This window comes from Amphiura filiformis, chromosome 18 (assembly GCF_039555335.1).
Source record: "Amphiura filiformis chromosome 18, Afil_fr2py, whole genome shotgun sequence".
NCBI classification, from domain to species: Eukaryota; Metazoa; Echinodermata; class Ophiuroidea; order Amphilepidida; family Amphiuridae; genus Amphiura; species Amphiura filiformis.
Genome location: NC_092645.1, coordinates 22,567,641 through 22,581,198, shown reverse-complemented (window position 1 = coordinate 22,581,198; position 13,558 = coordinate 22,567,641). Strand labels below are relative to the sequence as shown.

The 13,558-nt window shown below is 36.2% G+C and overlaps 1 protein-coding gene across 2 annotated transcripts in view; it reads right to left on the bottom strand.

Moving 5' to 3' along the window:
* Positions 1 to 12,180, bottom strand: part of LOC140140003 (CUB and sushi domain-containing protein 3-like) — a 29,994-nt gene extending 17,814 nt beyond the window's left edge. Inside the window, exons 1-4 of one of the 2 annotated variants that reach the window (XM_072161813.1) lie at positions 11,977 to 12,180; positions 3,902 to 4,246; positions 1,101 to 1,157; positions 445 to 789 (exon numbers count right to left, since the gene is read on the bottom strand). In XM_072161813.1, coding sequence (XP_072017914.1) covers positions 445 to 789; positions 1,101 to 1,157; positions 3,902 to 4,246; positions 11,977 to 12,073 — 844 coding nt within the window. In that variant the 5' untranslated portion in view covers positions 12,074 to 12,180. The remainder of the gene's footprint in view (positions 1 to 444; positions 790 to 1,100; positions 1,158 to 3,901; positions 4,247 to 11,976) is intronic. The other variant, XM_072161814.1, reaches the window with a different exon arrangement.
* Between the last annotated feature and the right edge of the window lie 1,378 nt (positions 12,181 to 13,558).

Below are 13,558 nucleotides of genomic sequence, written 5' to 3'. Positions count from 1 at the left end.
CTGCAAAGTCGACCCTTTTGAAGTGACCAGTCACAATACGTTATACAATAGTCCTTCACTAATATATTTCGTCAAATCAAATATCATACAAACCTCGTTTTTAATCGCTTTATCTCCTATATCAGTTACTAATAATAGGGCTTATCTTCTACATCAGTTACTATTAATAAGAAAATCTTAACACCTTCCCCTATATAATATATTTTCATCAACAGGCAATTGCTGGATTTGTGACACGGACTATTATTCTGAATGCTGAGAGTATTATGTACTCAGGCCTTGACTCTTCAAAATTATTTCAATTTATAATTATAACGGTTGATAATGAGTCATAAATTACTGTTTTCAAGTGTGAAGTCCAGAAATTAGGTATCATTTCAATAAATCTGTTTGAAACTCATTTCTTATAATTAATTTTTAATATAATTTTTATGCGTTTCTTACCTCCATCTTCCATATCAGTTACTAACAATGAAAATCCTTGATCTGTGTCTGAATAGTCGGATGTAAATTCAAATAGTAAACTTTCGTTAATGGGGGATATGATACGTGCGTCATGGACATGAATACCAACATAACCAGAATAAGTAAGAGCCCTTGGATTGGTGATAGTTCCAACATACAGAAATGTATTTCCAGGTTCAGTTCTGAAGTCCAGGAATTGTACATAGACCCTCCGCGTCGCTGATGGGGCTATTTTCCACTCACATCTGACATGATATGCAGGTGATCGTATGCTTATGGTAATGTAGTCATATAAAGATAGCCGTGTTTCCTCGCTGGGACAACCTATGTGAAATTTTAGAAGAAAGCATGTTACTGTTTTAACCAATGGAAATACGAAAAAAGAAAATCAGAAATTAGTCGACGCACATACTCCTTCCATTATCATTAACGCTTAATTAGAAGACTTAGGAAGTTACTCAGTTCTTTACATGAATGCCAGTCCATATATTTTCTGCAGAGTTAAGCACATTCCATCTTGCCGTAATTAGATCAAAATAGTTCTTAATTTTGTCGCAACTTCTAATGGTTTTCATTGAAAAAAAAAGAGTAAGGTTCCTATATTTTAATGAATGTTTATAATGCTGTTCACTTACCGGAGCATGTGAATGATTCCTGGATTATCTCCAGACCATTTTGACAAAGGGCATAATCTAATCAAAGAAAATAAATTAGGGGTTCATTCATAAGATTGAGGGCATAAACAGCGATCATGCCCGAAATCCTATGAATGAACCCCGTTCATACATATCCAACATTCTTAGCAATTCAATACAGATGAAAATAATAAGGGTTTACAAGTTTAAATAACATTTCCATACCGTTTTCCTTCATAAATTGGAAGAAAATGAGTAGGCCTACTTGCAGGAAGCAGCTCGAAAGGTCAACGGCCGGTAGTCAACGCGTTCATCTCTTGCGCTCCGCGTGTGATGGGCGCGGTGACATGCGCGTGTACGCAACACTAGCAAATCGTGGATCGCGTTAATTGGGTTCCAACGCTGCGTGACGCAGCTTGTTTATGTCCTGCGTACTGGTCATAAACGGTATTTATGACCAGCAAAAAAGGGCGCAAATCCAATCAGAAACGTCGTTACATCGTGAGTATGTATGAATACATGATATTTTAATACTGGCTAGTTTCAAAATTTACTTTGAAAAAAAAAAAAGATCTCAAATTACTCCACTTAAATAAAATAAATGTTGATATTTGTATAGCTATTACTCTACTTGGAAGAACATTTAGAAAAAACAATAGTTTGCCATATCTCAGCATGCTCAGATGGTTTGTTACTTTGGTAACTCAGCAAAAGTATCAAAACCCATTGAGACTTGTTGACATATATTTCGACGTTACCTATGCAACAAAACATCCCAAACAAGGTAACTTTTACTAAAACGGACATCTATTCTAAATGCTGGGAGTATTACAGACTTGACATTTAATGTGGAATATTTTTCGCAAAATTCCAAGACTGGTCTGGACGGAATCTGCATAGACCGCACGGGCTAATTAATTATGCTGTGTCGGGAGATGGTGTAAAATTTTTGTTTGATAGAACATGTGCTTTCCATATGTTTGTATTATGGTGCTTATAATGTAGCAAATTTGCTTAAAATGGTGGATTTAGGGAGGCTGAATTTGAGCTTTGTAGGGGACACAATTTCGGACTTTATGCAACATGGTTCTGTTATTATCACATTTATAGGGGTTTGAGGTGATATTTCTTAAACTTCGTCAGCAACTGACATTCATCACAGCTGAAATACACTTACAATGTACCAATTTTTTGAATAGGGGATGAGCTTGTGAGAGCAGACCAGCACGAGTATCTCTGCGTTACCATCTCGCATGATCTCCAATGGAGCGACCACTGCAGTAAAATCACCAAGAAAGCGAGTCGCACCTTGGGTTTGCTACGCCGCACCTTATCTCCCTGTAATCAAGACGTCAAAGCCAGAGCCTACCAGGCGCTTGTACGCCCTCAGCTTGACTACGCCGCTGAAGCCTGGAACCCGTATACCATCACTGTAGTTAATCGCATTGAGCAAGTTCAGCGAGCTGCAGCACGGTTTGTCTTCAGAGACTTCAGAAGAACTACATCTGTGTCAAGCTTGATCAACACCTTGGGCTGGGACCAACTTCATACCAGGCGCCTGGCATCACAGCTGACCATGTTCTATAAGATCCAAAATGGCCTGGTCAACATACAGCTGCCACACATTATCCAACCAGCAACATACATAGGTAGACACGACCATCAATTGAAATATTCCATACCAGAAGCCACCATAGACTGCTACAAATATGCATACTATCCTAGAGCCGTAAGATTGTGGAACCAACTACCATCAGCGACGGTGTTAGCACAATCTTTAGCCACTTTCAAGGAAGCCACCCTACCAGCTGTGAGGGGGATGAAGGTACCTGTTGGCTCAAGACTCCTGTAAACCACCACAGCAAGTATGTTTTTATCCCGCACCCTAAGTTTTTCGTTTGGTATGGTCGTTACTTTTTCTTCACCTACACTTTTCTGCACTTTGCCTGTTGACGTCACTTCTGCACCATCCTAGTATAGCTTTTAAAGCTGCAAAAGGATTCACCTTTGAAGATTGAAGATTGAAGAAGCTTTAAAATAGGGCTCTTAAAAGCTGTACGTAATCAGAAAGTTTAAATGGCCCCCTGAGGTCAAATGTTATAAACTTACGGTACAAAAAACAACTGTGTGGATTCCTGGTTGTCAAATGAACTCACACTGTTTCTTTGTGTACAGTAAGTTTATAACATTTGGCCCCAGGGGACCATTCAAATTTTCTGAGTGCGTACCACTTTTTAGGGCCCTATTTTTTTAAGCTCCTCCCACTTTCAAAACTGGTAGATCACATGTGCATTTCAGTTCTGACGAACACTTATTGGTATTTCGGTTCAGTAAAATCGCCTCAAACCTCAATAAATTTGATAATATCAGAATAATTTTGCTAACATTCAGAAATGTTACCCCCACAAAAATCAAATTCAGTCTCCTTAAATCCGCCATTTTAGGCTAATTCATTACATTATGAGCGCCATAATTTAAACTAATGGAAAGCATATTTTCTGTCAAACAATTATTTTACACCATATCCCGACACACCCCAATTAATATTTAGCCCATGCCGTTTATGCAGATCTCTACCAGACCAGTCTTGGAATTTTGCGAAAAAGTATTCCATATTAAATGTCAAGTCTGTATGTATTTGACCCTTCAAAATTATTTCAAATTATAATTATAACGGTTGATAATTAGTCAGAACTGTTTTAAGGTGTGAAGTCTAGAAATTAGGTATCATTTCTATAAATCTGTTTGAATCTCATTTCTAATAATTGGTTTTTAATCTAATTTTTTTATGCGTTTCTTACCTCCATCTTCTATATCAGTTACTAACAATGAAAATCCTTGATCTGTGTCTGAATAGTCGGATGTAAATTCAAATAGTAAACTTTCGTTAATGGGGGATATGATACGTGCGTCAGAGACATGAATACCAACATAACCAGAATAAGTAAGAGCCCTTGGATTGGTGATAGTTCCAACATACAGAAATGTATTTCCAGGTTCAGTTCTGAAGTCCAGGAATTGTACATAGACCCTCCGCGTCGCTGATGGGGCTATTTTCCACTCACATCTGATATGATATGCAGGTGATCGTATGCTTATGGTAATGGAGTCATATAAAGATAGCCGTGTTTCCTCGCTGGGACAACCTATGTGAAATTTTAGAAAAAAGCATGTTACTGTTTTAACAAATGGAAATACGGAAACAGAAAATCAGAAATTAGTCGACGCACATACTGCTGCCATTAACCCTTAATTAGAAGACTTAGGAAGTTACTCAGTTCTTAAAATGCATGCCAGTCAATATATTTTCTGCAGAGTTAAGCCCATTCCATCTTGTCGTAGTTAGATCAAAATAGTTGTCTTAATTTTGTCGCAACTTCTAATGGTTTTATAAAATAAATATATGAGATTTCATCGAAATTTCAAAAAAGAGCGATTTTCATCATGTTCATAGCGACTATTTCCAGGTTAGCCCCTGTTGAAAAGTAAACATGACCTGTCATGGTCAGTACATGTCATGTTATCTGTTTACGAACTTTTATTATCTGGTATAAGATTTTTAAGAATATTGGTATTTTGAACATTTTTCAATAAAAAGAAATGTCGGACATTCGTTATACATAGATAGACAGTGATTTTCCTTGTGGTGTTGGTACTGGCTTTCACAATTTACTGTTATACTTTGATTTTGTCCCGTATTTTACTGTTTTCTGTCGGTTTTAGGCATGTACTCACAATAAGAATAATTTTTCACAATGGCATGGCCATCATTTATGTCTCATGGTCGGTAATTCTTTCCAAGAATATACAGATTGACCAATGTTCGCGTTCAATTAAACCAAAACATCATTTTTCATAAGCTTTAATTTGTCACTTATTCAGTACGACGGCAACTTCGTGACCTCTTTTGTTCGACAGAAAATTTATACGGGTTGGTGAACACGAGTTACGTAACGCAATGTTGAAATTTTAGCCGGCAAACACGTTTTATCAAAATAGCTCCAGAAATGGAAGACACGGGTCGTATATTGCTCCATTTATGTACCCTAACCACAGATAAGATATCAAACATTGTGTAAAGCAACAAATAACTTGTAAAAGTTGAATTAAATGGACAATAAAGAAGCTTGAACATGTCCAAAGTAGCTCGGAAAATGAGAAAAATTGCATGTCACGAACACAAAAATGTTCATTTCATCAAGCAAGAAAAAGCGCCGGAATCAAAAATGGGTGTCATGTTATAGAATAACTAAAGTGAGCTTTCCTGAAAATTTCATCAATTTTGGTTGGGGTATATTTTTAGTCGTATATTGAACATGTTGAAATGTTTATCTTTATGCGTGACTACTGTCACGATATATATAAGCCATGAGTGGGAATAACATTGCTATTATTACCGTATCTATCAAATCACTGGCATGGCTTAGTGGTAAATACCGGGGGTAAATTAAATATTGGAAGTTCGATCTTGGTTCGAACCCCGCTAGCACCTCTCTTTGATTTTTTATTTTATTTTAACTCATTTTTTAAATCCTAGTTTTCATATTTTTATTAAATTTGAAGTTTTGTTATTCCAAAATTTATAACAATATTTATAATATTAATAAATTACTGTCAGTAAAGTTTCCACGTTACATTTGAAGCAGGAGTAGCGAGATAAAATGAAAGAAAACACTTAATATCTTGACCGCTTAACTGTGGTGTTCTATGGGGGATTAAATAAGACATCAAAGTTAGTTGCTCTATCTGGAAAACGAACTTGGCTGATTTCAATTAGGTGTAATCCGAGTTGTAAGTTGGACATTGTGTAAAAATTACAAATATGCCAAAATAAGGTTTGAAATTCGTGCATATATTGTCGATAAGGGAGAGGCCTAGTCCAATTAAAAAATCGTGAAAATCTGTGTTGAAGTTCCATTATTTGATAGGCCTATATATAATCTTGAACTTTTAAAAATTACTACTTTGACATGCTTTATTTGAAATTATTTCATATTGAAAGCTACTGAACTTAAATGCAATTTTTAACAAAGATATCAAATCGATTGTAAGATTAGGCCTAAATATGAAATATTTAGCAACAAGAAATAAATCATGAAAAAGGTGGGCCTTCAAGCTGACATTCATTAGGCATATATTATTAAAGACAAAAGAGAGAGAGAAGAAAGAAAGAAAAAGCGAACTGAAAAATTCTAAGAATAACATGATGGGAATCGAACTCTCAACCTTCCGCACTGCAGACCTTTGCTCTGTCCACTAAGCCATCGCATCTTGTTCTTGCAACGGGTATTATTTTGCTATCTTATTTGTCGTTCAACATGTTCAAGTATCTCAATCAACAACAGTCTTTTTAAAACTGCTTGTACTTCAGTTAAATGAGATGATAGTACCTTCTTTGACGACTACAATATTTTGTTACACAATAGAGTATTTTGATTAATAAAATATATAACAATAGACGTTTTTAATTGCTATATTGATCAATATAACATGCATAATATAATAGACAGCGCCGGCTGGGATCCATTTCGTGAAGCATCGTGACACTTTTAACGTGAGCTTACGACACGATGACTCAAAGAACACAACTTTTCAACCTACGACTAGGTTGTTCCACCGCTCATTTTCGCTGAAAATTTAATACAAGCTCTGGTTAATTAATGTTTATCATAACAGAAAAGCATTAGACCGGCGTTTCCTCCAAGCTGTAGATATAACCATTTTAGTGATCGTGGCATGCATTTTCTCTCATTTTTTAGGCTACTTCGCGCACCAAAAGCATTCATTTTTTCCACAATAATTCAACTTTTACAAGTTATTCTTTGCCTTATACTCATGTTTCATATCTTATCTATGGGCTCAATATGGAAATGAAGGGAGGAACGACTCGTGTATTCCATTTTCTTGATGTTTTCTGAAAAACTGTATTTGCCACCTGATTTTCAACATTGCGTTACGTAACAGCAGAGGTCACGCCGGTAAAAATTACCGGAAGTGAGCTAAGTTGCTGTCGTACTGTTATTGGGTGTGAATAAACATCGGCTTATGGAATCTTACTAGATATAAAACTTCAGACCCTGTCCCTGTGTATTTCTCAGACATGTCAACTGTATGGTGTAGATAATATTTACTTTTCAACAGACCACTCCACGCCATACATAAATTCTACCAGCTACATTTCCCCAAAATGAAATTTTTTTTTTTAAATAAGATTAAGTTTGGCAGAGGTGGGGTTCGAACTCACGGAGCACCGCTATCATGGATACTGCATGAGCCTAGCGCCTTAGACCGCTCGGCCATACGTCTTGTTGGTATCCATTTGAAACTTATTTGAACATATAATCGCAACTTCAACATAGGCCTACCACGTGACAAGCAAAGGCAGAAAACGTACTATATTTTGGAATGTTATTTGCTTAAAAACATTAATGTGTATTGATAGCGCTCAATTGTTGTTAACTGCGTGTTCTAAGTACAGAAATCTGACAATAAATGGGCCTCTACATGGACAATACGTTATATCGATTTTGACTCGCCGGACATGTGCTCGTATACATGTGTGTCAGTATAATACAGAAGTGTAGCCTACCATTTTTCTTGTATACACGTTCGATGTTTTTATCAATTATATAATAAAATCTACATTAGACCTCAAATTTTTTTTTCAGGAAATAAAAGATTAGATTAGATTACCATAAAAACGAAACAGTAATCTTTGGCGGGGTCTAATGTAATTTTACATAGAATTTTCAACATTTTGTCTATCCTTATTCTTTCCCAATTTAAAGAATATTTTGGCGTATATAAAATTGAAATAAAATTCTCTGCCTCTTAAACGACATCAAATGTGCCACAATTGGGTATCACGAATCGTTATATATGATGTGCAGTAAATATTCATATATTTTTTATACATAGGATGCTTCAACTTTGACACAAAAAATATTTCATTGAAAACTCTCTCACTCGGCTATTTAAAAAGGTAACCACGCTTCCCTAGAATGTGCAATAAATTAGCACTAAAAGTTTTCTTATTTTAGCAGCAATACAGAAACACTTGGCGTTTGGCGTGAAGAGGAGTATTTCGGGTATGTGTGCGGAAGGGGGTCATAAGAAATTTTCAGCCCGAAATACGGGGTCATAAAAGTTAACGCAGGTCGCTGACATATCAATGACACTCCTCTAAGGTAACTGCAGCGATAACTTTCAGGAAAACATGCTTGTCCTGTCATCACATGTGAATACATAGCTATCTGTGGCTATACATGCACCTACAGTAAACTTGACTGTAAGTAAAGCAGTATGCAAACTTTTTATTAGACGTACAATATTGTATGTAACATATCTACGTTATTTAATCTATTGCCATTCTATTTCCAGTAATGTTTAAGTTCTAACGAATGTTTGATGACGTAAAATCGATAATATATTTCTACCAAATATTATACGTAACATATTACCGATTTTACGTCATCAAACATTCGTTAGAACTTAAACATTACTGGAAATAGAATGGCAATAGATTAAATAATGTATATAGATATGATACATACAATATTGTACGTCTAATACTCGGAGTCTGCATACTGCTTTAAAGTGATAAAACGTTTAATTAAATCATATTCATGACAAAATCTAAAGATCAATGACAATCAATGTTAAGCTTATCATCAGAATACTGGTTATCTTGACCATGTTAATATGGAAAGAAACAATACGGGTATAACTATGTTTCGTCGGCAGAGTGCTACACTATCGTAAGTGACATTTTTGGCCAAAATGAGATTTTGACGACTTATAGAAGGCCATATAAAAACACACATTTTAAACTAGGTTTTAAGTTTCAAAATTGCTTAATTATTTTTTAATAAAATAATAAAATAAAATATCGTAAGTGCAATGCAATTTTAATTAATGCGTGCAAGACTATCGTAAGTGGCACATACGATAGTCTTGCACGCTAATTTTTTTTTCTCATTTGCTGCAAGACCATCGTATGTGCCACATACGTTACTTTATTGGGCCGAAACAACAAAATCATGGAATGCTACACCATCGTAAGTGCAAAACAGTCTCTAACACATCACTGGCTGTGACCTGATGGCTGTATGCATTGCCATCGTGGTGGCTAAGTTCATAGCTCCCATACTGGTAATAGAGACAATAAACCCGGTGTTTTTATTTTTAGATTCAGTAATAAATCTTGAGAGATAACATTACGACAAAAGGTGTCTTGGTATTGTAAATATTATGTGCCAAAATAAATTAACACTTGTTAAGAAACATAAAATGACAAAATATTGGACATTTGAGCCGATGCTACACTATCGTGTGTGGCACATACGATAGTGTTGCGCTCTACACTTATTTCTATTTGAGTGCAACACTATCATCTGTGGCACATACGATAGTGTTGCACTCTACACTCATTTCTATTTGAGTGTAACACTATCGTACAGTGAACTTCGGTTGTATATATAAATGCGCATATATAAATGCGCACATGACCAGATGGCCAGTGCTATGTTCGTGTTACCTCACTGTCAATCACTGAAATTGCGACCACAGTTCCAGGTGGTGGCCGCATTGCATTCTCTAAATTCAGTAAATTTTCATCGTCAACCGTGTAGGCCTAATTGAATGGGATTATTTTGAAATTTTAAAACGCTTGAAATATCACAAACAAATAGGCCTATGTTGATAAATAATATAAATACAAGCTAAAACCGTTGGGGTTCGATAATGAACCCCACAAAATTAACCGACTATATTGGAAAATGCCATACAGTTAGCAGCCTGCACAACCGATTCTTTTGTTTGGCAAGGCTCACTCAGTCATTTAATGAGGCAATACAAACGATCGAATTTGGTGTTGAAATGAGCTAAATTTTTAGTTACACCTTTTCGATGTAAAATTAATTTTCTCGGCCAAATGAAAAGCAATCATTTTCATTTTTTCAGTAAATGTCAGGAAAAATTGTAGTGCTTGATACTGTATTTTTTTTCAAATTCTAGTGTTAAACTTAGGCGTGAAATTTAGTCATTTAGTGTAAGATTTTCGATTTTGATAGGCTTAAACTCTGTCCGCGAGCCTTTTTTTGGATCAACCTTTTAGCTTTTCAAAGTAAGATAGTTCGCTAATGAAGGATTTTTCCCAACTTTCTAACGCACATCACCGTGAGCGATATATCATAGTTTTGTCAGAATTTGCGTTTTCATTTCACTATTTTAACTGCCGGCTGACCATTTTTCAAAATCAACGAGTGAAATCTATAGGCTAATACTAGCATTGTGGATCGATATCCCTGGGTTTAATAGGAATACCGGCATGGCTACAGTGTTGCTAGAACTTCAATATAGCAAAGAAATTCCCAGGCCTATAGCGCTCCTACTGATCATGTTTAACCAGAACACTCAATTGGGGATTTGGGCTAGCAAATCGCTGGTCGGGCAATTTGCTTTCAATGGAAAATTGACCTGGATAAACAACAAAGGAAATATCGACTATTTCTGTTGGTTGCTCTCGAGATAAAAGTACTGAGTTAGACATTTTCGGAGTAGGAAGGGAAAAAGGGTAAAATAAAAACGGAAATTCTAACAAAACTATAATATATAGACCCACACGATGTGCTTTACAGAGGTGGGAAATATCTTTCTTTAGCAAACTATATTAGTTTGAGACGCTAAAAATGAATTCCGTAAAAAGCTCGCGTGCGAACTGAAGGCCTATAAAAATCAAAATATCACACTAAAAGACACAATTTGATGCTTAATTTTAACACCAGGATTTGTAAAAAAATGTATATCCAAGCACCAAGTTTTTAACTGACATTACTGAAGAAAAAAAAAATATTGCTTTATATTTGACCGAGAAAATTAATTTCATAGCAAAAAGGTGTATCTCTGAATTGTGTTGATTTTAACATGTATCGATCGACTTTCAGCGCGACTATACATTTCTAAAGAATCGGTTGTGCAGGCTGCTAACTGCATACGGCCGGGCGATTTCACAAGTTGCCGGCTCGATCATGTCATCCGCCGCCTGCACAGTTCTGACCTTAAAGCCAATCATGTCCCCTTTCATACTTTCATGCCGTTGCGACAAGAGGCATGACTTATCAGCCATTCACAAGTCTTGATTGTGTCTGTTTGTCTACAATGCGCGTGTGTCACGCCGCTCGGCGGCAAGCAGCATGATAGTATGAAACCAGCACTACGTCATAGATATGGCCAATTGGCACGCCCATTTAGCACGGAAATTATGAAATATAAGTTTGTAAATCAGCTATATCTAGCTTTTCCGTAGCTAATTTTTTTTTTCCGTGATGGAAAACGTTAATAAAGAGTTTATCTTTCGGGTCAAGTTATTTTACCCTTTGCAATCAATGCCACTATTTTGCAAAAGCAATTTTCCTTGCGACCTGTCATTTTCCCCTATACTTTTGCACGGGGAGTTTATGTACATCCGGGTACCTTATATCGTTTAATACGGTATGGCGACTTGTAGATGTCACGTGCGCATTTATATATGCGCATTTATATAATTTATACAACCAAAGTCCACTGTCGTATATGGCACTTACGACATCTAAATCAGTAAATAATTCATCGATTTATTAACTTTAACGCTATATAGTTAATATTATTAAACTCAAATTGCTTTACATTCCCATGTCATTTTATGGCTACTTGGAAACAAACGACTACGCAAAACACAAAAATGCTCCTGTAAATCTGTCCAAACCACACTTACGATAGTGTAGCACACTGCCGACGGTTTGTCGTACAAGGAAATAGGCTACCTTAAAAATACTAATGGAATGAATTCAATAATTGAAATTCGTGTTTCGATTGCTTGTTTGATACAACACCATACCTTCTTGTCCGCAAATTCCTCGAGGAAGCAGTAAACATAGAAAACCTGCAAAAAACATGCACCAAATAAATGGGCGCAGTCCTTCGTCGGCCGCCATGTTCTATAGTATAACCTTTTCTCTGCGAAGATCAAGTTCGGGTTATATTGTAATATTTTCTATGCGGAGATCAAGTACAGGCGCATCTCAACTTTTTCAAAGCCTCAATAAAGTCCAAACTTTACGACATATTTTGAAAAACTATGAGTATAGTTATTAAGAGACTCTTAAAAACTATACGTTATATCCTGTAAATACATTACGAATTTAGTGAGTTAAACGATAGTTCAGACCATGGAGGTATATAAATATATACCTCCATATTCAGAGTTACAAGTATAACAATATGTAAACGGTTATTCAGTATAAGCAATGAACCGTAAAATCCAAGTATAGGATTTGATAATAGGAACTTGGCTTTAATACAAACTACTAAACATGAAAGGTTTTGGTCACGTGACAATATTATTATATTTTCCATGCATGTCATAATTGACACTTGCATGGAAAAATGAAAGTTATTTTGCACCCAAATAATAGCACATGCCTAAATTAATCATAGGACTGCAAGTTTGATTTTGGAATTATATTATACTGCAGAATTACCCATTCACTGCATCAAACCACAGATTCTCATCTGTGATCAAACAATATCATTTGCGATCGGCCCGTATCATGGAATGGTTTGCGGGGGTACGCAATTTGGTGACAACTCTCTAGTCCGAAGGTTTCCTGGTCCGAAAGCTCCTTAGTCCGAAGGTTCGCTAGTCCAAACACGTAATTTACCATTCGCTAGTCCGAATTCTGAAAAATATCGGATTCTCTAGTCCGAGGGTTCGCTATAGTCCGAATAATAAATAAGGTTCTCTAGTCCGAATATAGAAAAAGGCTCGTTATCCCTAACCCTTACCCTAAGCCCTAACCCTGAACCCTGAACCCTTAACCCTAACCCTAAACCCAAAACCTAACTCTTATTCTATATTCGGCCTAGAGAACCTTCGGATTAGCGAACTTAATTTGGTTTCGGACTAGCGACACTTCGGACTAGAGAACCTTCGGACTAGCGACCCTTAGGACTAGAGAAAAGTCACGAATGAATTTACCCCAATATTATTAATCATTTGTGAAAATGTGATTATTTTTCCAAGTGTAAGCACGTGCATGTGAAGGGCTACATCCAACCACATGTGAAATTGTGAAAAGGCTATATTAATACCTACAGAGTAAATGATAATTATAACAATAATGATAATGATATTAAATAATAGTACAGGAGCAGCAACCTCAAAAAATGACTTCGTTCCCCCCCACTACATACAAGGTTTGACACCATAGGTAGTTAGTATGGACCCTCTAGATCACTGCTAGGTAGGTTGTTGGTGCCAATTTCTGGTTGTGCGCCCCTAATTTAGGCTCATTTGCATATTTGATAGATCGATACAAGTTCGATTGATTGGCCACTCGTGAATTGGAGCAAGCTGTATTTACCTGGATCTCTTACTAAGTTTTAACCTACAAAAGACCTACAAATAGCTACAAATACTG